At 48.3% G+C, this 24,884-nt stretch overlaps 1 protein-coding gene across 21 annotated transcripts in view; it reads left to right on the forward strand.

The window, feature by feature from the left end:
• DYSF (dysferlin) overlaps positions 1-24,884 on the forward strand; it is a 203,049-nt gene that overhangs the window by 18,270 nt on the left and 159,895 nt on the right. For all 21 annotated transcript variants that reach the window (XM_053663323.1, XM_053663332.1, XM_053663328.1 and 18 more), the window contains exons 2-3: positions 5,140-5,195; positions 6,094-6,185. In XM_053663323.1, coding sequence (XP_053519298.1) covers positions 5,140-5,195; positions 6,094-6,185 — 148 coding nt within the window. The remainder of the gene's footprint in view (positions 1-5,139; positions 5,196-6,093; positions 6,186-24,884) is intronic.

Raw genomic sequence — 24,884 nt, forward strand, 5'->3', positions numbered from 1 at the left:
AAAACGCAGCCAAACAACAGAAAATTGAACTATATGGAAGTATGAAAACAATAAACCCTTCAGCCAAACTGGTAAGAGGGGCAGAGCCAGCAGCAGAGCGGGGTCAGGCAGGAAAGATCCACCAGACCGACCCGGGCATGCAACCCAGGCTAGCCGGCAGCCATGGGCGGATACCAGGTGTGGAATACCGGGCTGATCCACTGAGGGTGTAAGGTGGTGGACTCACTGAGGGCTGACCACGGTCACACATTCGTGCACAGATAAACCAGTGAAGGAGTGAGTGGTGAGACAGACTGTGCAGGCCCCAGTGGTGGGAAGCGGCAGAGGGGACCGCTATTGTCCCTCTCTGACCCCGACCCCACATACAGCATCGCAAACCAGCAACCTGGGTGGCCCCGCCCTGGTGAACATCTAAGGCTCCGCTCCTCATACATAACAGGCATAAACAGATCAAAACATGGCTCAAGAACAACTCAGAGCCCCAGAGCCAATAAAACTAAGCGATGAAAAAATAGCCAAACTTTCAGACACACAGTTCAAAACACTGGTGATCAGGATGCTCACAGAACTGGTTGATTTTAGTCACAGATTAGAGGAACATATGAAGGCTAAACTAATTGAAATGAAGGGAAATGCACAGGAAACCAATAGTAATGGAAAGGAAACTGAAACTCAAATCAAAGGAGTGGACCAGAAAGAGGAAAAAAATGACCAAAAAGAAAAGGATGAACAAACAAGAATTCAAAAAAATGAGGAGAGGCTTAGGAACCTCCAGGACATCTTTAAACGTTCCAACATTCGAATTATAGGGGTACCAATAGGGGAAGAGGAACAGCCACAAGTGGAAAACTTATTCGAACAAATAATAAAGGAGAATTTCCCCAATCTGGCAAAGGGAATAGACTTCCAGGAAATCCAGGAAGCTCAGAGAGTCCCAAAGAAGTTGGTCCCAAGAAGAAACATACCAAGGCACATTATCATTACATTAGCGAAGATTAAAATGAAGGAGAGAATTCTAGAAGCAGCAAGAGATAAGGGGACAGTCACCTACCTACAAAGGAGTTCCCATCAGACTGTTAGCGGATTTCTCAAAAGACACCTTACAGGCAAGAAGGGGCTGGAAAGAAGTATTCCAAGTCATGAAATCCAAAGACCTACATCCAAGATTGATCTATCCAGCAAAGCTTTCATTTAGAATGGAAGGAGGAACAGTGAAAGGACAGCAAACTCACAGTTATTAAGAATAACACCTAAAACAAAAGCAAACTAAGAGGACAGCTAGGTCAGGAGCAGAACCATAGAAATGAAGATCACATGGAGGGTTAGCAACAGGGGAGTGGGAGAAGGAGAAGGGGGGAGAAGGTACAGAAAATAAGTAGCATAGACGGTAGGTAGAAAATAGATAGGGGGGCAAGATTGGTATGGGAAATATAGAATCTAAAGAACTTGAGACATATGGTCATAAACTAAAGGGGGGAATGGTGGGGGAGGGGGTGTGCAGGGTGGAGGGGAATGAAGCGGGGAAATAGAACAACTGTAATGGCATAATCAATAAAATATATTTAAAAATAATATCAAAATGTGCTACAATTTAATAAATACATATCTGCAATTTTTAAAAAAAGAGGCTTTTCAGGGGAGAAAATGAGCTGGGTAATGAAGAATCAGTAGTGGTTCAGTCAAAGTGGGGCACAGAGGGAAGGGAGAGGAAGTAGACTTACGTTTAATGAGCGTGGTGTGCGCCTCACTCACCCGGTCTTGTCTAATTTTCACAACAACCCCACGGGGAGGCATCGTCATGATCTTACAGATGAAGAAACAGGGGCTGAAGTGTTTAATAGATTTCCCGAGAGGTTTTCAAATGCTGTACATGGACCCCCAGGAAATCCCCAAGACTCTTCGAGTAGGGACAGCGAGGTCAGAACTATTGTCACAATAAGACTAAGACACTATTTGCCCTTTTTACTGGGTTGACATCTGCAGTGATGGCCGTGGAAGGGGACACAGTTGGTGCTTTAACACTCACGAAGTCTGGGCACCAAATTGTACTTTTCTTCACCCTCATGTAGTTCCAACTAAAACAATAGCCAGTTTCACTGAAGAATACCCTTGATAAAGCAGTAGTTTTTACTTCTACTAATCTCGATCCTCAAGGACATGGGCTGGTAGCAGCTTGAGTGTTGACCTGGGCAGCATGGGCGGAGCACTTTGGCTGCACCCTGGAGAATGATCGCTGTAAGGAAAGCACTTGTGTGAGTGCTTGCATGCAAGCTAAGCTAGCCATTCTTTTTTTTCACAAAATACTGTTTTTAGTTGAAACAATGACCGAGAAACTAACTATTTAGACTAGGGCATTTGGCAGACATTTTCTTGAAAATGAATGAGTGAGCCTGCCACTTCGAGCTGAATGTTGCCAATCATAAACTTTGAGCTTTTAAACAAAAATTGAAATTTTAGAACGCTTGTATCTTCCAGCTTCCCAGTATTTAATAGTTTTGCTGTTGAGATTGATGGTGATATCAATAAATGTGATATTTTTCAGTTTTATATAATGGAATGTGTCAACATTTGGAAGGTTTATATAACTCAATGAACGAAAGTTTCCTGAATGACCAATGCAGAACCACATACACGAGTGAGAGATTCATTCAACTGCAGACACAACAGTGGGTGCAGATGTAACGGAGTACAAAACGTCATTCTGCTTTCAGATTTTACGTGGCCACTCACCTTTAAGTTTAAGAACTACTACTTGTTCTTGTTGAGTTTTGGTGTAACATCCAAGGCTATTCATGAGTATATGAACACTTATTCAAACCTGCCTCTTTTTCCAACTATGTATCGGGTTGGATTTTCTTTATAGATACCAACCAAAACAAGACATCTCAATATGTTGAGTGCAGAACTAGATATGAGGACCCAGCCAGGCATTGCAAAATGTAAACAATGTCACTCTTCTTTTTCCTTTGTTTAGAGAGTTATAGTTATTTTTCATAAAAATATGTCACTTACATTAACATGTACTGGGCTTGTTATTCTTAATTTAAAATTAATTACTAAATGAATATTTTTAAATGCTCCAGTCTTAATTTCTAACATGGTAAAAGTTGATAGATACAAGCCATCTTAAAAACTCTTTGGAGTCCTCAATAATTTTTAGGGGTGATGTCCTGTGACTAGCATGTTTGAGAATCATTGCCCTAAGCTCTCACCAAAAAAAAAAAAAAAAAAGTGTTTTCTGTGGTGGTCTTTGGCATCCCGAAGTTCAGGTTCTTTTCCCACGTCACGGATTTGCCACAGGTGGTGAGCGGGGTTGGGAGTCATGCTGTCTCACTGGGGGAGGCTGATCAGAATCTCTCAGTCTCTGAAGAAGCTTCCAAGGCCGAGCAACCATTTTCAACATAATTGTTTTGGAATCTACCCGGCCCTGCTCTGCCTCTCTTCCTCGGATGCTTCTTTCACCATTGCTTCTCTTTCGTTCTCTCTTCCTCTGTTTTTCCCTTCAAACTCTTCCCCAAACCTTGCCTGTGTCTTCGACACCTCTCTGCTTTCCTCTCTCATGCTGTGAAACATCTCAGATGGGCGCTGCCCTCCGTGGAAACCAGCTATAGTGCGCCGACATTGCTCAGCTTCAGAGGAGGACTTGGGGTCCTGGGAGATGTTTCTGGAGTTTTGAGAGGCTTTCACAGTCCAGGCTCAGTGAAAGCCGGGCAGGCCAGGTGGAGACCAAAGGCTTCTCACTGGAGAGCCTTGCACAGGGCATGTGAAACTGTGTGATTTTTTCCCCTTCCCTCCCCCCCCCCTCCCTCCCTCCCTCCCTCCCTCCCTCCCTCCCTCCCTCCCTCCTTCCTCTCTTCATCCCCCCTTCTTCCCTCCCTCTCTCCACAATTTTCCTTCCCTCTCTCCCTCCCTTTCTTCTTTCCTTCTCACCTAAGGAGGACATGCTCATTGGTTTTAGAGAGAGGGGAAGGGAGGGAGAGAGAGAGAAACACTAATGTGAGAAACATCGATCTATGGCCTCTCATAAATGCCCTGACCAGGAAGTGCCCTGACTGGGGACTGAACCTGAAACCTAGGCACGTGTCCTGACCAGCAATCAGACCCCCAACATTTTGCTTTATGGGATAACACTCCAACCATCTGAACCACACTGGCCAGGGCAAACCGTGTGATCTTTAAGATCCAACTCACATATAAATTTGTGTCTTGCTGAACATTTAAAATCATCCTTTTGAACACAGAATTATTTTTGTTCTGATGCTTAATGGAAGACTGGGACATGCTTAGCCTCTTTTGTGCCTCTCATCTATGCCTTGTGTCCAAGGCTTCAAACAGACTCTGTCTGTCTGCCACCTGGGGCACTGTGGGTCTGATCTCCTCCATCACAGTGTTAGTTCTTCCTGTTGTCTACCCCAAGTGTTCTCCATTGCTTTGTCCCAGCTCCATGAACAGCTGGAATTGCCTTGGAACAGCCTGCTTCAGACAGACCCCTTCAAGGCCAGAGGAAGCTGGGTTTTTTTTTAATTGACATAAAATTCACATTTTCCAAAATTCACCATTTTGACTATTTAAAAGTGGACAATTTAATAGTTTTTATTATATTCACAATGCTGTACAGCCATCATCACTATCTCACATTTCATCATCCCCCAGGGAAACCTCACTAAGTACTTACTCCCCACCCCATTTCCCCCACCCCCTGCAAACTATTTATCTGTGGATTTGCTTATTATAGACACTTCATGTAAATGGAATCATATAATATGTGCAAGTGAATGACCCCAAAAAGAAAAATGGAATATTTTCTATGAAGATCATTTATTCTTAGAGTCAGAAAAATTTACTTAGAAAGTCAGGAATAACAATAACAAACTCACGAAGAAGATTCAGTCTGGGTATTTTCCTTTAAAAACATCCTGCTGATGGGGCTGCTGCTTCTCTGTCCCAGAGCAGAGAGAGAGAGATGTTGTGTGATGGGCGCCGGCATTCACGCAGACTGGTGGGGTTCCCAGGGGAGCCGCTGGCTTTGCGAGGTTTCCTCTGGTGGGTGAGCTGCTGTGCGTGTCCGAGGAGCTGCCCTAACCTGGTGGGGGTGCAGAGGTGGCCTAGTGTCTCACCCCCTTTCTGTGTGTCTCACAGGGGTGAAGAAGAGAACCAAGGTCATCAAGAACAACGTGAACCCTGTGTGGAATGAGGTATGCGGGTTTGCTCACCCTCCCTCTCTTCCTCTCTTTCTGCTGCCACTACCGCGTTAGGCCCAAGTCAGGGGGCTCATGCAGAAAGGAATCTTTCTCAGTGGTATTGTCAGGAAGGGGAGGGGCTGGTGCTCTAGTTTGCCAAGTAAATCCTCCTGGCATGCGAAATCTGGGAGGACAGCTGGTGGCCTGGCACACCAGGTCAACCGAGGTGTCTCCCCTGTGATGTGGGTGTGGCATGGGGAGGAGCAAGATGTCTGTTTTCTCCAGCCATGGCCAGCCAGGTAGAGGGCGTTTAGGGGTTCTTTTGACTGCTTTGTCTCCCTTGCACAGGCCATTCTCCCTGCCCAAAGCTCACCTCTTTCCCATAGCCCTCCCAGATTCACCAGGACCTCCTCTGGCTCCTGCTGGCCCCCTGCCCTTAACCAGCTTCCTGCATGTTCCTCCCCGGATGCCTTGTGTGAATGGGGTTGGGATGCACAGTAGAGCCTTGGCTCTGAGGAGGGTCCCGGGGCCTCTGGCTGGGCCTCCCCAGTCATGCTGCCCACCAGAGCGGTGCCTGGCTCTGGATGAGCACCTTGATCTTGGTCCCTCCGGACTTGTAGGATCACTGGGCATTTTCCCAAGCTGTACTTCTAGGCCTGGTGATTGGTGGCACTGAATCAGGGTGGGGGTCATGGGAGCCTGGCCTCCTCTATTCTGCTGCTTCAGCCTTCTCTGTTGCTCCAAAGCTCTGGAGCCCTGCCATTCATGTATTCCCTTATTCACTCACTTATCCATCCACCCACCAGCCTCATTTATGGATGCCTGCTCAGTGCCCTTGGGGGACCAGGGTGAACCAGACAGTCTCTTCTCCCGGAGGGCCACAGGTTAAATGTCCTTTCTCCTTTTCTTTTAGGGCTTTGAGTGGGATCTCAAGGGCATCCCCCTGGACCAGGGCTCTGAGCTTCATGTGGTGGTCAAAGACCATGAGACGATGGGGAGGAACAGGTGAGGTCGGCAGGGGGTCCCTGTGGCCTGCAGGGACAGGTAAGGTCACGGTGAACATATATTCTAGAACCTGGGTCCCGGAGAGCTGGTGTTTCAACTCAGCATTTACTGAGCACCTATTTCCCCTGGGCCCGGCCCAGTGCTAGATGTTGGGGAGTGGCCCGGCTGCAGCCTCAAAAGACTAGCCATGGGTCAACCTGAGAGCTGCCCAGGCTGTAGGGAAGGAAGGTGGGCTAGAACGAGGTGTGCACCTGTTTGCACAGACAGCCTGCGCCTCAGGGAGTGGGGAGGAGAAGGCGCCTGTGTCCTGTGTCAGCCTCGGTGCCTGGGCGTGGCCCTTTCTCCTCTCCCTGCCCAGACTGGTGAGGGCAGTGGCACACTGCAGAAGGTGGGTAGGCCACCAGCAGGGAGCTCTCAAGGAAGGCTTCATGGAAGAGGTGAGCCTCGAGGGGAGATTTGTGGTCTGGAAGTCGGAACAGGAATAATGGTTTCCACTGACTGCACACCTCCCTGCGGTAATGTTTTCTATTGTTATTTCACGTAGTGGTGAGGAGGGTTTCCAGACTAGCAGGGGCAAAGTTTGGGTGGTGTGGCAAAAGTGGGCTCTCTAGGCTGTCTATGGGTCCTTTCTCTTGTCATTGAACTCCTGGGCCTTGTATGAGCTGCTGGTAGGAGCAGGGGTGGGCAGGACCAACCGAGTGTGCAGATGGATGTTATTTGTTCCCGGTTGGCTGTGGGGTAGTGTGGCCTGGGAGACGCAGCCTGCACGGCTGCACAGCCTGCATGTCAGGGGTTCAGCAGTCCCTGCTGGGTGTGGTGGGGTGTAGCTGCAGCTGTGTTAGGTGCCGCCAGGCTGGGATTCCTGTTCTTGGTGCAGTTTGCTGAGGTCTGGGCACAAGGATCAGTCGTGAGGGCCGTGCTGTTTAGTGACCTGCTCACAGGGAGTCTTTGTTTGGGAACTGGGTCAGCTCAGCCTGAGTCCCAGGATGCCTGGCTGCGTTTGTTACCTTGGGGTGGGGGAGCAGAGAGAGGGAAGGGGGAGGGTTCAGAGACATGGGGAAGGCTGACAGCGGTCTCAGGCTGCAAAACACCTGAAGAGTTGAAATTGTATAAAGCTTGGAAGAAAAGCCTGACTGCCACTGTTTGTGTGTCTGCTGGCCATGGGGACAGGGACTGGTATGTGTGGGGGGGGGCACTTCCACTGGGCCCTTCAAAGGTGGGGCTGCAAGGTGTGGGGCCTGAGCAGGGCCTGAGCAGCCCCATCCTGCATAGCAGGCAGGAGCTTGCATCAATTCACACCAACTGTCCCAACTCAGGCAAACATTTTGTAGAAAACATAGCAGCTTCCTAAAGGCAAGAATGATGGATCTGCGAGTCAGGAAAGAAGTGGTGCTGAGCACTGGGTGGTCCTGGAAGGCTTCCTGGAGGAAGACCACTCAGTCTGACTTAGAGGCTGGGGTAGGCTTTAGAGTGGTGAGGAAGGGAGGGCATTCCAGTGTCTGGGTAGGGAGGGCAGCCAGGCTAAGGCCTTATAGGTGGGACTAGGTCACGCGACCCGCGAGCCCAGTGAGAAGGGAGCAGTGGGTCCAGATTGATAGGGGTGTCCAATACCAGGCTGAGGATAATATTAGCAAAACCACAGCAGCTGACGTTTACTGAGAGCTAGCCTAATGGCCCTACATTGAGCCTCTCTGTACAAGATCTTTTTAAATCAGTTATGTACTACTATTGATATTATAATTGTCAGCATTACAGGTGGGGAAACTGAGACCCTGAGAGACTGAGTAATTTTCTGAAAGGCTAGTGGTAGCATAGCTGTGATTAGAGGGCTCATTTGCAGCAGGTTCATAATGATTGCACCTCTCAGAGGCTGCTGGAAGCCCCGGTCGGGGGCAGAACCTCCTAGAGAGTTCAGTTCCCTGGTGATGCTGGCGTGGATGGGGAGAGCTCAGCGAGGCAAAGGCAGGGCATTCTGGTTACCGCAGGGCATGCAGAGGAAGTACACGTTTCATTTTCATGATCAGATTCAGCATTTTACAGACCCTGTGGGGAGATTTCTAAGACTATGAAGGCAGCATCAGATCAGGAGCCATGAACATACATGTGATTGTTCAAGGGCCAGGGTGGTCCTCAGGGTGACACCGGGCCAGTGCCACACCTGGGCTGTCCTGGCTCTGTGGGTCAGAGGTCGCATTAGGGGCCAGGCTGCACTGCACCTCGGGGCCCCCTGGTTGGCCCCTGTGGGTGTCCTCCTGGAGGGAAGCTAGCTCTTAGAACACTCGAATATGTGACTAGTTCACTGCAGGGCCAGTGTGCTTAATCAGGTCCTCAAACATCAATTTGCAAAAGAGCAAATTCGCATAAGTTCCCAGTCTACCAGAAACTGCTTTCTGATAGTCATTCCAATGTAATTTTTGAGTTTTGCAACCATATCTCAATTTTGCATTTCTAGCAATTAATAATTAAATAGTAACTAAACTAAGGTTAAATGTGAACTTACATTCATAAGTATGTGAAGAACTTCAGAGGTTGCCCAAACAACACTGTCATGTGTGGAAATGACAGAATTCGGGCTTCACCGTAGGAGCCACGGGGGTACGCAGCCTCGACAGCAGTTGGCCTGAATGTCGGGCCTGCTGGAGCAGTGGCTGGGAGGCAGGCTGCTCACTGGCAAGGTGGCTCCAAGGCCTCGGAGGTTAGACCTCACGGTACTTTCCCTTACACCTGAAATGTGAGAAAAGAACATGAGACTAAAAATCCTGAAGCTACAAAAGTAAGAAACATACCAGCAAGTAACGAGAGTAACCCCGAGACATTTTTCATTTTGAAAGAGAAGAGGGGAAAACATTCAATGAATTCAGTTCAATGAACATCGTACATAGAACATCTACTCACTACCCTCCAGTTGTCATTGGTCAGGAAGCAAATAGGGAAATAATAGGTGTAATTATGATGGTTGTCACCTGATTGTCCTCAGGGTTTCAGCGAGGTCCCCCAGGGTTATCATGGGGCAGCCCCCTTCACTGCTGGGAGCTTTGGCGTGTGTCCTGTGCGGTCGTGGCTGGTCCTCCCTGGGTCTTCTTCCAAGCAGGAGGGTCGTGCAGCCGTCTCCTGTCACTCTCTCCTGCAGTGTCCCTCTGTCTGGCCTTGTCTCCCTCTTCCTCCCTCCCTCCTCTGCCTCTGTGGGTTTCTAGAGTTCCCCTTAATGCCCCGCTTATTCTTCAGTCTCAGTCTCTCACTTTGCTTCTTTTCCTTCCCCACTGTCCTTTCCTTTTAGTCTTTCTCTCCACCGAGTCTTCCCCACCTCTACTCTCCTGTCTTTCTCCAGGGCTTTGGGGGCATTTGATGCTCCTGTGTCTCCCCTGACATCTGATGGCAGTTTTGGGTGACCTAACTGTACCAGATTGGTCTGCTGGCCTGGAGTGGGACCTCGGGAAACCTCAGGAGGGGAATCTCAGGCTGGGAACTACCCTGGCTGCACCTACCCTCAGCCTGAGGGACCCCAGAGCCAACTGAGGGGGGTGAATAAACTTTGTGTTGATAAAATCTGGTTTGCAATGCACATAAAAGGAAACTCTACTCCCTACGGAAGGGAGACACTCATTGCAAACCCAGCTGGAGGTCCTGGACTCCTGTTCCAGGCTTCACTGAACAACTCACTTCCTGTTTACTCTGGGCTTCTCGGAGAGACACTGGAGGGGATGTGACCCTGATGCAGACCAGTTGTTTTGACCCCTGGGATGTTCAGCCCAGAGGTTCCTAATCCAGCTACACCATAGCATCCCTGGCAGCTTTTACAGATACCACTCTCTGCCCCACCAACACCCCACCTCCGAGCACTGGGAAGTCTGATTTAATTCACTGGGGGTGGGGCTTGTGCATCATTACACATTCCCAGGCTTCAGCTATTTCTACTGTGCAGCCTGAGGTGGGACCACTCACCTCAACTCCAGACCAGTGCTGCCCAGTGGAATTTTCTGAGATGATAGAACTGTTCCGTGTTGGCTAATGTACCTGGGGAACGGTCACCAGATGCGGACCAGAGTGGTCTGCCTCAGGCCGGCCAGTAGTATGTGGGTTCTTGACTTCTTGTAGGAAGGATTTCACAACGGGAGTCTAGGTGATTTTGAGAGTACATTTATTAAGGCTGGGGAGAGTGAAACAAAGGGAGAACAGGATAGAAGAAGCAAGAGGAGAGAGTAGGCGGTGCTCTGCTTTGGTTCCCTAGAAACATTATAGGAAAGAAGTGAGCCAAGGCAGCGCTGCCGTTAGAGGACTCGGAAGTGTGAGAAAAGCAGCGAGGTTCAGGCAGTAAGTAAGCCCAGCATGAGCTGCTGCTGTCTGCTGCTCCCCTGCTTTCAAGTCTTGTGCGGCCCCTTCGAGTTTAGAAGGAAAGTGAAAAGTTCGTGCGAGAGAACAGGCATGGGCGTGCTGCAGAGACAGCCGTGCCTGGTCTTCGTCTTGAGGGGTTTTATCTCTCTTCTGCCAGCGAGAATCTTAGGGGAGGGTTTAAGCAGAATATTCATCAGGTTTCCAGAGTGTTTTTAATATGCTGATGCATCACAATGAGTGTATACGGGAGTTTGGGATTATTCTTTGGTCCCCTTTACTATTTTACTTTTATCTTAGGTCTGTCTGGCTCTAATCTGGTTGTTGTTATTTGTTCCCCTGACTTCATCCGTCCTTGCGTTTGGCTGGTACAAATGGCATTAACCGGGTCTCTGTGTTCTATCTCCCTGACCAGAGTGATTCAAGCTATTTATTCTCTGATCAGGGAGGAGTGGTACAAACCTTTCATTCTCAAGTGTCCTTGGTCAGGGAGGTAAGGCCTTGCGGTTTTCACTGGCTGGCTGTAAACTGGTCAAATTATTTGGTCTCAGTTTCCCCATTTTACTTGCCAGGGAATTTTCCTAGCTTCTTACTATCCTGCCTCATTACTGAATCTTAAATTTTACTTAATTTTAATGAATTTAAATGTAAGTTGCTAGTGTGTGTGGTGGCTCTGTGTTGGACAGTGTGACTCTAGATTTTTGGAACAGTGTTCTAAATCCTGGCTGCAGGTTAGAATGACCTGGAAGCTTTAAAATTATTTTTTACACTTACTGATTCTGGAGAGGAAGAGAAAGGGGAGGGAGGGCAGAGAGAGGAACATTGATTTTTTGATCCACTTATTTATGCATTCATTGGTTGGTCGCTGTATGTGCCTGGACAGATCAAATCTGCAGCCTTGGTGTATCAGGATGATGCTGTAACCCACTGACCTACCCGGCCAGGGCATGACCTGGAAGCTTTGAAAGAGATCATTGTCTGTCTGAGCTCTGCACTAAATTGATTAAAGGATGCACTGGAGAGGGATGTAGGCGTGGGTTCTTCTTGATGCTGCGCAGGGGCAGCCAGCACGCACCAGGGGAGAGCACCCACTGCCTTACATACAGCAAGGCTGGCGCTTCTGCAAGGCATTGCTTTCAGTTTTCCCATGGGTCAACTCAGGAATAATTAATGTGTTACTCTGGTGATAGTTGTATGTAATTATTAGTGGACATGATCTCCAGACGATAACCAAGGATGCAACTGCACGTAGTAAAATTGTTAAACTGACTGAAGAATCTTGTTGGCCACCGTAGAGGAAAAATGGGGTTTGATAGAAACAATTCCACAAAAAAAACCCCCTCAAAATGAAAGGGAGTTATATTTGATAAAGCAAAGCCTGATATGAACCAAAAAATGAAATAAATCTTTGAGCTAAATTTTTGTTGGGAAATTTAAACAGAAAACAATAGTTATCAATGAGAATAACTTTGGTAAAAGTAAAAATGAAGATTTTTTTAAAAAGGAAAATTTAATTGCATTGTTTAGAAAATGTGTCAACAAATTAATTTGTTCTGGAAAATGCATTCCCAGTGGAAATTAATTAATGTGAGTGTATCCGTGATTTAAATGTTTGGTAAATGTGAACGTGAAAGCAAAAGTCTCCATGGGGTCAAAACACCCATGTGCCAAAGCACCAGGGTCAAACGGTGCTCGCCTTGACTGTAGCAACTCGCTGGCCCAGGTCTCCGGGGTGGGGTGGGCAGCTTCAACAAAGAAGCATACAGGATGCCCAGTGGAGTTTGAATGGCCCCACATTGCACAGGACATGCTTATATCGAGAAATAATTCATTGTTTACCTGGAATGTAAACTTCCCAGGGACTCCTGTATTTGATCTGAGGAGCGAACCCCCAGGGGGGACTGTGTGCCCAGCCCCCTTTAATCAAGAAGTGTGGGAGGAGACCCAGGTTTACACCGAGGAACAGTCAGGAGGCACTCTCTGCCTTTAAAGAGGCTTTCCTTTGGGCATTCACAATGGTGTTTCTTTGGAATAGTGTGAGCCACTCTCAGCCTCTTAGTGACCTGGTGGCACCATAGAGAGGGGTATGGAGGGGTTTCTCGCCTAACACAGAGCCTCCTCACCTGCTTCACCTCCCTCATGACTGGCCGGGGGCCCAGCAGGCAGCTTGGGAACCTCCTTCTCCTTCTTCCTGCAGCTGCTCTGCCTCACACCCCACACTGGGCTTGACGAGATGGTCCAGGGGAATGAGTGTGGACTTCGGCAAAAGTAAGGTGCGCTCTCAACAGATGTGTGGCCTTGAGCAGGTAGCCCCACCGCCCACTGTTTCTTCCTCTGTGGGGAGTATCGAACCAAACGCTAAAGCACATCCAAGGGACCAGCCACAAGGGGTTGCTCAATAGACTGGTTCCTTTAGGCACATTCTCTTTTCCTTCTCTCTCATGTTGCCCTCCAGCTCACCCCAGTTGCTTCGAGTCCCACTGATGCAACACTTTCCCATCAAAGGCTGCTTTCCTCCAGCTCTGGTTTGAAAAAGGACTAATTCATACTAAAGTGTTGGTGGCAGCTTATGGCTTAATCTCCTCTTGGGAACCCAGAAGATGCTGCTTTGCATGCCTGGCTGTGTAGACTGACCAGGGAATGCTAATGGTGAATGGCAGGCACTACAACAGGTTATTAGAGAATATTTTGAGTGGTTAGTCTTCCTGACACAGGTGACTGTCTCCTGTTGGGCTGTCTCTGAGTCCAGAGTAGGCCTTGGTGCCCCAAGGGTAAAGGTGGGGATGTCCTGGTGCCTCCTGGGACCCTGGGTTTAATCCATTGGGGGAATGTGGGCTTTTCTGGGAAGGAGCTGAATATGAATGAGTCGTAGTCCTTTTAACAAGAGGGCTCCCAAGCAAGAATGCCTGGGAGGTGATGGAGGCACCTGTGGGTGGGTGGGCGGGGCCCAGTCAGCGCCCGTCCCCCACACTGGGAGTGTGCGATGTAGTGGACACTTGGTCTCAGTCCCCCAGGCTGCCCACCAGAGCTGAGCAGGGCAGGAGTGGTGACGTGAGGAAAAAGGTCGGAGGCTTCTCTCAGGGACCCCACTCCCAGTAGTGAGTCTCATCTTGGCACTGTCGGTGGCTTAGACCTCTCTGAACCTCTGCTGTCTCATTAGGACAAGGGCGATAACAGCAGCTGTCTGGCAAGGCTGTTGCAAAGTTTAAATGAGATAATGCACGGATTTCAAGTGCCCACTCGGTGCTTGGCGCACCGACGGTGTTCAGAGTGTGGGAATTGCTGGTAGTAGCAGGGGCCACAGAGATGCACAGACACACACCACAGCGGTGTGTGAATATCACACGACGCCCAGGCCCCTGTGGGCACACAGCTGTACCTGAGTGTGCGCCAACATACTGCATTCACATATGCACACACATTCTTTTATTTTAAAAAGCTAAAAAAACCTCACAAAAGTTAAAAATTGTATGCATTCTTATAGGTACAAATAAGCTCCATTCTTAAAAAGTTGTAAAGGAAAAAGTACAAGTTCTCCCCCATCTTCCCCTTCCCTCCAGTGGTGTCTGTTGTTGACAGTTTGCTTCATATCCCCCTCGACTTTTCCTAGGCAGGTGCGAGCATCTGTTTATGTGCATGGTTGCGTTCACTGCCACAGAAATGGTACTCAGCCTCTGCATGCTGGTCTGCACCTTGCTTTTCGTCACTTCGTCGTGAGTCCTGTCCCTCACGGTGTGTCCCACATCTCACGGTGTGGATGCCCACACTCTATCCCCCTGTAGCACCCACATTGACTGCTATTTAGTTTCTTCCCAACTTCTTGCTCTTGAATGATTATCTATTGAGCATCTTTATCCAAAAGTTTCTGTACTTATACTAGTTTTCCTTTCAGATAGATCCTTAGAAGTGGGATAACTGGGTCAAAGTGCAGGAGCACAAAACACTCTCATAGATTCTACCGGAATGTTGTCTTAATTTGTATCTACCAACACAGTCAAAAAGTGCCTGCCGATTTTTAGTTTTGCTAGTGCCATGGGGAAAAATGCTTACCTTATAATTCATGTTTCCTTGACTCCTTGTAAACTGGGGCATCTTTTCGTGTGTTGCCCATTTGTATTTCTTCTCCTGCCACTTACCTACCCTCATATTGTGAGCTGCTTGTCGTTTTCGTAGTAATTCATAGTGGTTTGTATCTTTAGGCCTCAGTCTGTTTTATGTGTGGAGGATATTGTCGCCCTGCTCGTCATCTGCCAGGTGCTTGTCACGGTGTGATTGCACACAGGCGTGGACACTCAGATGTGTGTGTGTGTGCACTCGGACATTAAAAAGGCAGAGAGGTGGTTTGTGTTGCTAGAAGTTGGGGGAAGTGGCCCAAAGCACGGCCCCTGGATCCTGGCGCGTGGGTTGGCGGCCCCCCTTTCTGGAATCCGGGCAGGCTCTTTGGGGAGGAATATTTACAGCTCACTGTCCATTGTTCTCCACCTGCGTGGAAGTGCTGATCTGGTTCTCATTTCCCAAGGATTTTTATAACTATATTTTGTCCTGGATCTTATCCAGGGTATCCCTGGCTTTCAAAATAGTATTTTTTTGTCTTTCTCTGGATTGGAGTGGAAAACTATTTAGAGTTACCCTTGGACAGCCCCAGGAAATCAGATATTGGTGGGAAGGCTGCCAGAGGCCAGGAGGGCTCAGGGCGGGAACGTCCGGCTGTCCCTCACTTCCTGCCCCTCGTGCCCAGGCGCACACGGTTGAGGGCTGAGGGGCTCTCGGGCGCCTCCTCACCCCCTGAGTGCATGCGTGCGTGCGTGCGTGCGTGCATGCGTGTGTGTGTGTGTGTTTGGCTAGGACAGTGGCTCTCTGACTTTCCTGTCACACCTGACACGTTGAATCTAACGAGAGGAAGGTGCAGCTGAGTCAGTGATGAGTGTGTCTATGTATTTTTATGTCTTATGTTGGTATGTCTTTAAAGGAAAGGAGAGTTACCTGTAAAGTAGTTCCCATCAGACTGTCAGCTGATTTCTCAAAAGAGACCTTACAGGCAAGAAGGGGCTGGAAAGAAGTATTCCAAGTCATGAAAGGCAAGGACCTACATCCAAGGTTGCTCTATCCAGCAAAGCTCTCATTTAGAATGGAAGGACAGATAAAGTGCTTCCCAGATAAGGTCAATTTAAAGGAGTTCATCATCACCAAGCCTTTATTATATGAAATGTTAAAGAGACTTATCTAAGAAAAAGATCAAATCTATGAATAGTAAAATGACAACAAACTCACAACTATCAACAACTGAACTTAACAAACAAAAAGAAACTAAGCAAACAACTAGAATAGAAACAGAATCACAGAAATAGAGATCACATGGAGGGTTATAGGTGGGTGGGGGGGAAATGGGGGAAAAGGTACAGGGAATAAGAAGCATAATTGGTAGGTACAAAATAGACAGGGGGAGGTTAAAAACAGTATAGAAAATGGAGAAGCCAAAGAACTTATATGTATGACCCACGGACATGAACTAAGTGGGGGAATGTTGGTGGGAGGGGTGATGCAGGGCAGAGGGGATAAAGTGGAGAAAAAAATGGGACAACTGTAATAGCATAATAAATACAATATACTTAAAAACACCCACAGAAAAGATAAAGAATGAGAAACTGACATGGAAAACCTTCTGGAGCTCTTTTAGGCAATAATTTTGAAATTATAGAAAAGTTATAAAAATAGAACAAAAAACACCCATACACTGTTCACACAGATTCATTTATTAAAATTTTATCCATTTGCTTTACACTATTCTCTCTCCAGCCCCCTGACTCCTTCCTTCCTTCTCCCTCCTACATTTTTGTCTTTCCTACTTGAAGGTAAGTTATATTCATCATGGCCCTTTATCCCTAAATATTTCAGTGTATGTTTCCTAAGACTAAGGATATTATTTCACATAATTAAAATATAGTTACCAACTTCAGTACATTTAACATGGTTGCCATAGTTCTATCTAATTTGTTATTTGTATCAATTGACCAAGTAATGTCTTTCAGCGATTTCCCCTCCCCCTTCCTCAGTACAGGATCCAGTCTAGATCTCCATATTAAATCTCATCATCGTTTTGCTGTGGCCTCCTTTAATCTTGGATATTTCTGCAGACTCCGTCTATCATGACAATTCACATTTTAAAATAATGCAGTTCCCCAATTTTAAAAACTGCAATGTCTTTTATGTGGTTTTTTTCAGATGTTTTTTTCATGATTTGGCCAGAACTAATTCCCAGCCAGAACACATCTTAGGTGTGTTGTGTGTGACCCTCTCAGGACCTGGGGCCACGAGACGTCACTCATTAGTGATCTTCATTTCTGTCACCTGTTAAGGAGTTGTCTGATTCTTCCTCCGTATACTTCCTGTTGTCCCTCTCCCCCGCCCCTTGAAGTCTAAGAGCCTCCCCCTTCAGCAGGTGTGACGACCTATGGTGACCAGGCCAGGAGCCTCAACTCCTCCCTCCTGGGAGGGCAGGGCTGGAGGCATGGAGAATCCCATTTCGGGCCTGGGTTCTTCTGCTAGAAAGTCCTTCCCTCTGTGGAGCCACAGTCTTTCTAAGATTTTGAGGATCTCATTTTTATTCTACCAGCAGGAAGGACCAAAAATTAATCTAACTTCTTCTGTATGACACCGTTTCAAGTCAGGATCTAATGTGGCTCTCACAGTGACCGGTGGGATAGGCGTGTGCAGAGAGGGATGGGAAGGCGGGGAGTGGGGCTGGGAGGAAGGGAGCCGCCATTGATCCAGCCCCGACTATGCTCCGGGCACACGTAGGGCGTCAGATAAGTCTTCGACTTTACGAGAATCCTCGCGGTGTGCACTGTTCTCCTGAAACTCCAGCAGTGCAGGGGGTTGTCTGTTTTGTTCAGCCAGTACCCCCAGTACTGCAACAGTGCCTGGCCCACGGCGGTGTTGGCTACATATTTCCCAAATGAAGAGATGACTTTTACAGACGAGGAAACGGGCTCAGAGAGGGCATTTAACTTGTGCCCAGTCACACAGCTGTCAAGAGGCAGAGCTGGGTTTTTGACTCAGGTAGGATGACTTGAGAACTCTAATTCTTCATCTCTCAATGCTGAATATTTATTTTTGTAAGATACTTGGGAGGAAGAATGTTGCTCTGAAATGTTGCTCTTGTTTGAAAGGTACCATTTGGAAAGGTTGGGGGTAACCCAACATTTTCAGTCACCCTCAAAGGTTGGGGGTGAGGAGAATGGTGGCATGTCTGCCACTGGGGTGTCCCATGAACCCAATAGAGCAGGAGCTGTGTGTCACCTCCTTGGGGTGCCAGGGGAGGGGGTTTGTCTTACAGTCACTTGTTCGTCGGATGTCAGTGTGAGCTGCACCCATGTCTCTCACCTTCCGTCTCCCCAACACAGCCCCCAGAGCCTGGGGCTGTTGCCCTCTCTGGGATCCCGCACCCTTTATGCTCCGGCCCACAGCACCATGGCACAGGCGAAGGCCTTGGGGTCCCCTGCTGCCTTGGACACCGCTCTCAGTGGAAGGGCCGCCCTCTCTGGGTCCCTCAGGCAGGTTTGCCTTTCTCTCTGGCTGGTTTCTCCAGGTGCTTCCACCAGCTGCCATCCCGCCAGGTCTACACTGGACGCGGACCCTTCTCTTCCCCCTCTGCTCCCTCTCCTCAGGGCCCAGCCTTCAAGGTCACCTCCTGAAAACTCCAGTGCACAGTGCAGATGCCTAGACCTCCCAACCTCCTTGTCATATGAGAGCTTAGCCCATCTACAGAGGACGATTGCTGAGCTTTAATCAATGGCCACTAAGCTCTAATCTCCCCGACAGAGGATCAGCATGCTAGTGACTTAAACTGTGGGTTTTGTTATTTTTTTGGCTTTGGTGAAGCCAACAGATTAGGAGACGATCGCCTTTGACAGGATGGTTGGGTACTCACAATTCCCAGGAGGAGGGGACCAGCCACACCACGTGCAAGGCCACTCGGGAGGCACCAGCATCCGTCGGGAGGTGGAGGGCGTTAGGGAAAGCATGGGCAAGAGCCTTTACTGTGGTTTCTTTGGAAAAGAACACGCCAGGCAGGGGAAGCAGGTTGAGAATGGTCCAGGCTGAATACCTGTGGCAAGTTTGGGGTGTAGCTGTGGCTGGAGCCCTGTGGAACCTGGCCCTGGGTGACCAGGGCGGGGGAGTCGTGCCCTGGAGTGTGAGAGCCCACAGTGGTGGGGAGTGGGCTCTGGACTGGCTGGTTTGCAGGTGAAAGTGGCACTTGCTGGTGCGTCTTTTACTGTGTCTAGAAACCGGCTCACCCTGGGAGGGACAGTTCCTTCAGGGTCAGCAGGCCCCTGACATCAGAGCATCAAAGTACAGAAATAAAACGGCATGATTCATACAGTTAAAATTTTGATTTTTAATCAAGTTGAACCAGATGAAATTTATAGGCTGGGTCCCCTTTCCATGGGTAAAGCACACCGAGCGCCTTTCTGTTTCATGTGGCGCTCACGGGGCTCCCAGGGGTCCCGGCCGCGCCGGCGGGGGGCACACGGCAAAGCCTTTGGAGTCAGACTCTGCCTGTTACGTGGGTGAGATCGGGCAGGCTAAACGCCTCTCGGAGTCCCAGTCTCCTGCTCTGCGTGGTGGGCTGACCTGTAACGGCCCCCATCCCACGGCCCGGCCCGTGTGGGATTAGGTCGTCGGTGCGAGAACAGTGCTTGGCGCTGTGGGGGCGGGGTCACTACTGGGAGCAGCTCCGCCAGGTGAGGACTGTGTGTTGCCGGGTGTGCTCAGTAAATGTTGTTGAATGGATAAATCATCAGATTTTAAAAGAGTTTTATGTTCTGTTTTTAAATTTAATTTTTGAGTTGGTAAAAATTAATTTTTTTGTTACAGAAACAAAAACTATTAAAAAAAAGCGCAGCAAAAATTCTCCTTGTCACCCTTGTGTCCCAACTGCCCAGTTCTCCCCCCTCCCCCATCGGTACCACTGTCCTTAGTTTCTTACCCATCATTCCAGAATTGTTATATTACAGCTTAATCACCAATAGAGACTCTGCTCCCCTCCTTTTTATATGATAGGTAGCATATTTATTTTCTGAATAGGTTTTTTTTTTTTGTATTGTGGTAAAATACACATAACAATGATCATCTTAACTATTTTTTTTAATCCTTACCCAAGGACATGCCTATTGATTTTAGAGAGAGGGGAAGGGAAGGAGAAAGAGAGGGAGAGAAACACTGACCTGAGAGAGAAACATTAGGTGGTTACTTTTTTTTTCCATACGTGCCCTGACTGGGACTGAACCCACAGCCCAGGCACGTGCCCTGACTAGGAATTAAACCCAAGAGCCCTGTGGTCTGCAGGGTAACGCCCAACCAACCAAGCCACACCAGCCTGGGCCTATTTTGAAGCTTATAGCTTAAAGGTATTAGTACATTCACATTGTTGTGCAACCATCACCACTATCCATCTTCTTAACTCATTCATAAAACGGAAACTCTGTACCATTCAACAGACACTCCCAGTTCACCCTCCTCCTCCTCCTCTGACAAGCACCGTTAGACTTCCCGTCCATGCTTCTCGCAACTCTAAGTACTGCCAGCATATTATACACGGTCTTTTTCACTTTTAAAAAATGATTTATTCTTAGAGAGAGGTGAAGGGAGAGAGACAGAGAGAAGTATTGATGTTCAAGAGATACATCGATTGGTTGCCTCTCACGCGCCACCCACGGGGGCCTGACCCACAGCCCAGGCATGTGTGTGCTCTGACTGGGAATCGAAACTTTCGGGTCGTGGGCCAGTGCTCAGTCCCCTGAGCCACACCAGCCAGGGCTTCACTTTTTTTTTTTTTAAACTTAGCAATATATCTTGAGGATTTTCCATATCAAATGCTATGGTGTACTTCCCATTTTCCATTGTGTGACTACTGTACTGTATGGTGTTTACTCCTCTTCCGTGTTGGACATTGGGGTTGTCTGCCCTGTGTTCTTCTTACAAACAATGATGTAGAATGACTCAGTGTTTTAAAATGCAGTTGTGTAGATTTCTTTGTGCTTCATTAAAATAAACTTATTTGCCAACCTTAATTCATACCCTCTCACTTAAGGCTCAGATTCGGGGGCCGCCACCCCACAGCTCCTCTTCCATTTCCAACAGGGAATTAATTTTTTCCATGGAGGAAATGGAAACTGCTTTTACGTCCTCTTCTCCCGACCCATGCCAGTTCCGTTTTTTCTGTCTTTGGGATGGCAGCAGCTCTTTCAGCCCCTACGCTCCTCTGGCCCCCCCACATTCCAGGAGCTCCAGAGCACAGCACAGCCAGGACGGATGCAGGGGCTGAGGGAGCAGGGGCATTCTTCTGTGAGTGGGCTGCAGGGGGTGGGGTCAAGGCCCACAGGAGTTTTCTTTACCACCAGCCAGGCTTTGCACACACCCAGAGCTGGCCACGAGGCAGCCGTGCAGGACCCCCAGGCCCCTCCTTGCCTTGTTGGACCCCTACTGAATCCTGTCTGCCACACTTGGCCACTGGTTGGTGCCTGCTCAGAGCAGGGCATCCCTGATTTGGAAGGTCTCTGGGCCCTAGGGTCTGTGTCTCAGTCTTGATCTCCAGATGGGGTGAGTCTCCTCAAGGGTCTGGGTACTTCCACGCATGAGGCCCCCTGGAATAAAGCCGTGGCTCCTCCATCCTCTGTGAAATGAATGAACAATGGAGGCTGCCACCCCATAGCTCCTCTCCCATGTCCAGGACCCCTGCGACCTCCCAGGGAGCCCTTCCCCTCCCCCTCCCAGAGCAATTCTGTGCTGCCCACTGGGGGCAGCCTGCTCCGCAGGCCCTGGGACAGGCCTCTTGCCTGCAGCCCTTCCTTCTAGGGGCCCGGGGGCTTGTGAAGCCTCCCAGCTCCTCCGAGGAACTCCCAGGGTCTCCAGCAAGGGTGGCAGGTGGGGGGATTTCATGACCCAGAAAGACATTTAAGGGAGGAAATAACAAGCAGTCCTTTGTGGCCAGAGGTGCCTGGGCTGGCAGGGGTGGGGCCAGCGCTTCCTCCTGCATTTCCTCCCATTGTTGCCACCCCTCTTCCTGGAATTCTCTTGGGGGAGGGGGGGTGGGGGTGCTGGGCAGGCTGGGTGCCAGAGAGGGAGGCAGAGGCCTAGCTTTGCTCTGCACCCTGGGGCTCTGTTGTGCTCCCCATGACCAGGCCTGGCTCCCTCCACTCTGCTGCAGGGCCTGCCTCCCTGCGACCAGGCTGACTCCTCAGGGAACTTGAGGATCTGAACCTCAGGGCAGCCTCCCTGGGAGGGATTGCTGAAGCACTTCTTTCCTCTCTGTCGCCTCGGTTTTCCCATGGAGGGCAAGAGGTGACTCTGATTGCCAATGTCATATGGATATATGGGTCCTCTCTACCCACTGTCAGGCCTTTTTGGTAATGCCTGGGTCCCGAGGACACTTCAGGCAACACACTGGTGACAGACGCGTCACCTCACTGGCCTGGGGATGGAGACACCCCCAGAGCCCTAGCTTAGCCAACTGTGGTACGAGTTTCCTCCACACAGTGAAGGACTGTAACACAAACCGGTGCGAATTCTAGGGACTGTGACTCTCTACTAGAACCCCGGGACATGTCTCTTTTCAGTCCTTTCTTTAAAGAAATGTTAGAAAAATTGGTCTCGAACATAGGTCAAACTTTTATTGCCTTGCTAGTGAGGAAACCTGCCAGGCAACCAATAGTCCGCTGGTTCCAAGAGGAATGGAAATAGAGGGATTTTATTGTCCAGAATAAATAAGCAGCTGGCTTATTTATTTATTATGGCAAAAGATACATAACAAAACCTAACATTTTAACTAGTGTCAAGCAAAAAAAAAGTTTTATGAGTTTGTTTGAACCAAATTTTGAGTTTGTGCCCAGAACCAAAGTCTCAACAGGTTATAAAAAGGCTCCTGAGCACGACAGTTTTGCAGTTCCTTTTATGCACTTAGGGTCAAAGGACAGCCCTGGCCGGTGTGGCTCAGTGGACTGAGTGCCAGCCTGTGGACCGACTCCCAGTCGGGGCACACGCCTGGGTTTTGGGGCCCAGCCCCCAGCTGGGGGAGCATGAGAGGCAACCCATCCATGTTTCTCTCCCTCCCTTCCTTCCTTTTCTTCTCTCTGAAAGTAAACAAATTAAATCTTTGAAAAAAAATTTTTTAAAAGGAGAAAATATAAGGAAGGTACATGAAGTCCATTTGTGGTACATTAAGAAGGCAGGAGAAAGCAAAGTAGGGAAATCTCTAGGATTGGATAAAAAGCAAAATGGAGAAACACATACTTCCTTTACATTGCAGAGTACAGGATAGTTAATAATTACAGTATTTTGCTGTGTGTAATGCTCACTTTTTTGCCCAAATTTTGAGGGAAAAATAAAGATGTGCATTATGTATGGTTAGTACTAATTCTATATCTATATAAATGTTTTTAATTCCTTTATTTAAGCTTAGGCATTAAGTGTAACTCTAGAAAGCAATAACAATACCCATATGCAAAATAATACCCTGGAATATGATAATTTTGTTTCTCAATATAAAGAAATAAATAAATTGAATTAAAAAATTAAAATGAAAGATTTTTTTCCTGAAAGTTTGGACCAAAAATGTGGGTGTCCATTATATACAGCAAAATACAGTAATATTGCCAAACGAGGGCCCTGGCCTGGTGCTGGTCTGCCTTGGGCTAGGGTTTAGTGCGTGGGTTTTGACTTCGTCCGGGAAAGATTTCGCAGCACGGGTCTGGGTGATTGACAGTCCATTCATTAAAGCTGTGGACAGTGAGACAAAGAAGGGCTTTAGCATAGAAGAAGCAATGGGAGAGCCCAGGCTGGGCTGCTTTGGCTCTCCGAAAATGTCACAGGGAAGAAATGAGCCGAGGCAACGCTGCTTTAGCTCACTGGGAAGTCAGAGAAAAGGGGGCCCTGCAGACAGGTTCAGGGGGTTAGCCTGGGACGGCTGCTGCCACCCCTTGGCTCCCTGGTTGTAAGTCTCTCATGACGGCCTTTGGAGTCTAGGAGATGCATACCTGTGGGGAAGAAGAGGGGGAAGGGAAAGGCACTGTCGTTGCCTCTCAGAAGGGTCCTTCATCTTTAGGGTTTTTATCTCCCCCTTGCAGGGGGGCATCTCACAGGAGGTCTCAAGGGAGGGTTTCAGCAGAATATTCACCGGTTTTCCAAGTGTGCTTTTTCAGGGTTGTGGTCTTTACTGATTGGTCATCACCAGAACAGGGGGTCATTGGTCACTGTGCCTGCTCCTGGTGTCTCTCACCTGGTTTTTATGCTTTTCTGGGCCTGGAGCTGAGGCCTGGATATTATCTCAAGGGAGGTGAGCTTCTGTATCTGACTATACATCACTCAGGCAGTTTGTTCAGTTACCTGTCTCAGTTTCCCCATTCTACTCGCCAAGGAATTTTCCTAGTTTCTCACTATCCTGCCTTCTAACATTTACAATACATAGAGATATTGTGCAGGAAACAAGATAACAAGGAAGTATTCTGTGGTCTAGTGCTCTGGTACCTCTGCTTGTGTCTTTGAGGGGTAGGAAAAGAAAAGTACTCTCATGTTTCAAAGATACGTTACCCTAGAACATAAGAACAACGGACAGGAGTCCATTAAGGTGAAGAGTGACTTTTGCTAAGGAAGCCACAGGCCTGGGATGCGTGACTACCCACTGTGATCTGAGCTTGCCAGGTTTATTACACAGCCCCCGCTCTTTGCTCACAGCATTCTAGGTGTGCAGCTCAGTGGCATTAGGTACATTCGCATGGTTGGGCAGCTGTCACCACCATCCATCTCCAGAGCACATTTGTCACCCCAAACTGAAATTCTGCACTCGCCCAGTGACTTCCCCTTCCCCCCAGCCCCAGATAACCGCCATTCCACTTTCTATCTCTATAAACTTGCCTATTCTAGGTACCTCTTAAGTGGGATCGTACAATATTTACCCTTTTGTATATATCTTATTTCACTTAGCATAATGTGAAATAAGGTTCACACCCACATTGTAATAGGTGTCAGAATGTCTCTCCTCTTTAAGCCTCAATAATATTCCCATGTGTGTTCACCACATTTTAGTTCTCCATTCACCTGCTGATGGACTCCTGGGTTGCTTCCACCTCTTAGCTATGGTGACAAATGCTGCTGTGAATGTGTGTGTACAAATATCTAAGTCCCTGATTTTTAATTCTTTTGGAGAAATACTAAGAAGTGCAGTTGCTCGATCATATTGTAGTTCTATTTTTGAAGTTTTGAGGAGCCACAAAACTTCTTTTTCCTTCCTTTCTTCCTTATTGATTTTTAGAGAGAAAGAGAAATGGAGGGAAGGAGGAAGGGAGGGGGAAAGAGTGAGAGAGAGAGAAACAT

This window comes from Artibeus jamaicensis, unplaced genomic scaffold, assembly GCF_021234435.1.
Source record: "Artibeus jamaicensis isolate MK-2021 breed Jamaican fruit bat unplaced genomic scaffold, CSHL_Jam_final contig_3174, whole genome shotgun sequence".
NCBI classification, from domain to species: domain Eukaryota; kingdom Metazoa; phylum Chordata; class Mammalia; order Chiroptera; family Phyllostomidae; genus Artibeus; species Artibeus jamaicensis.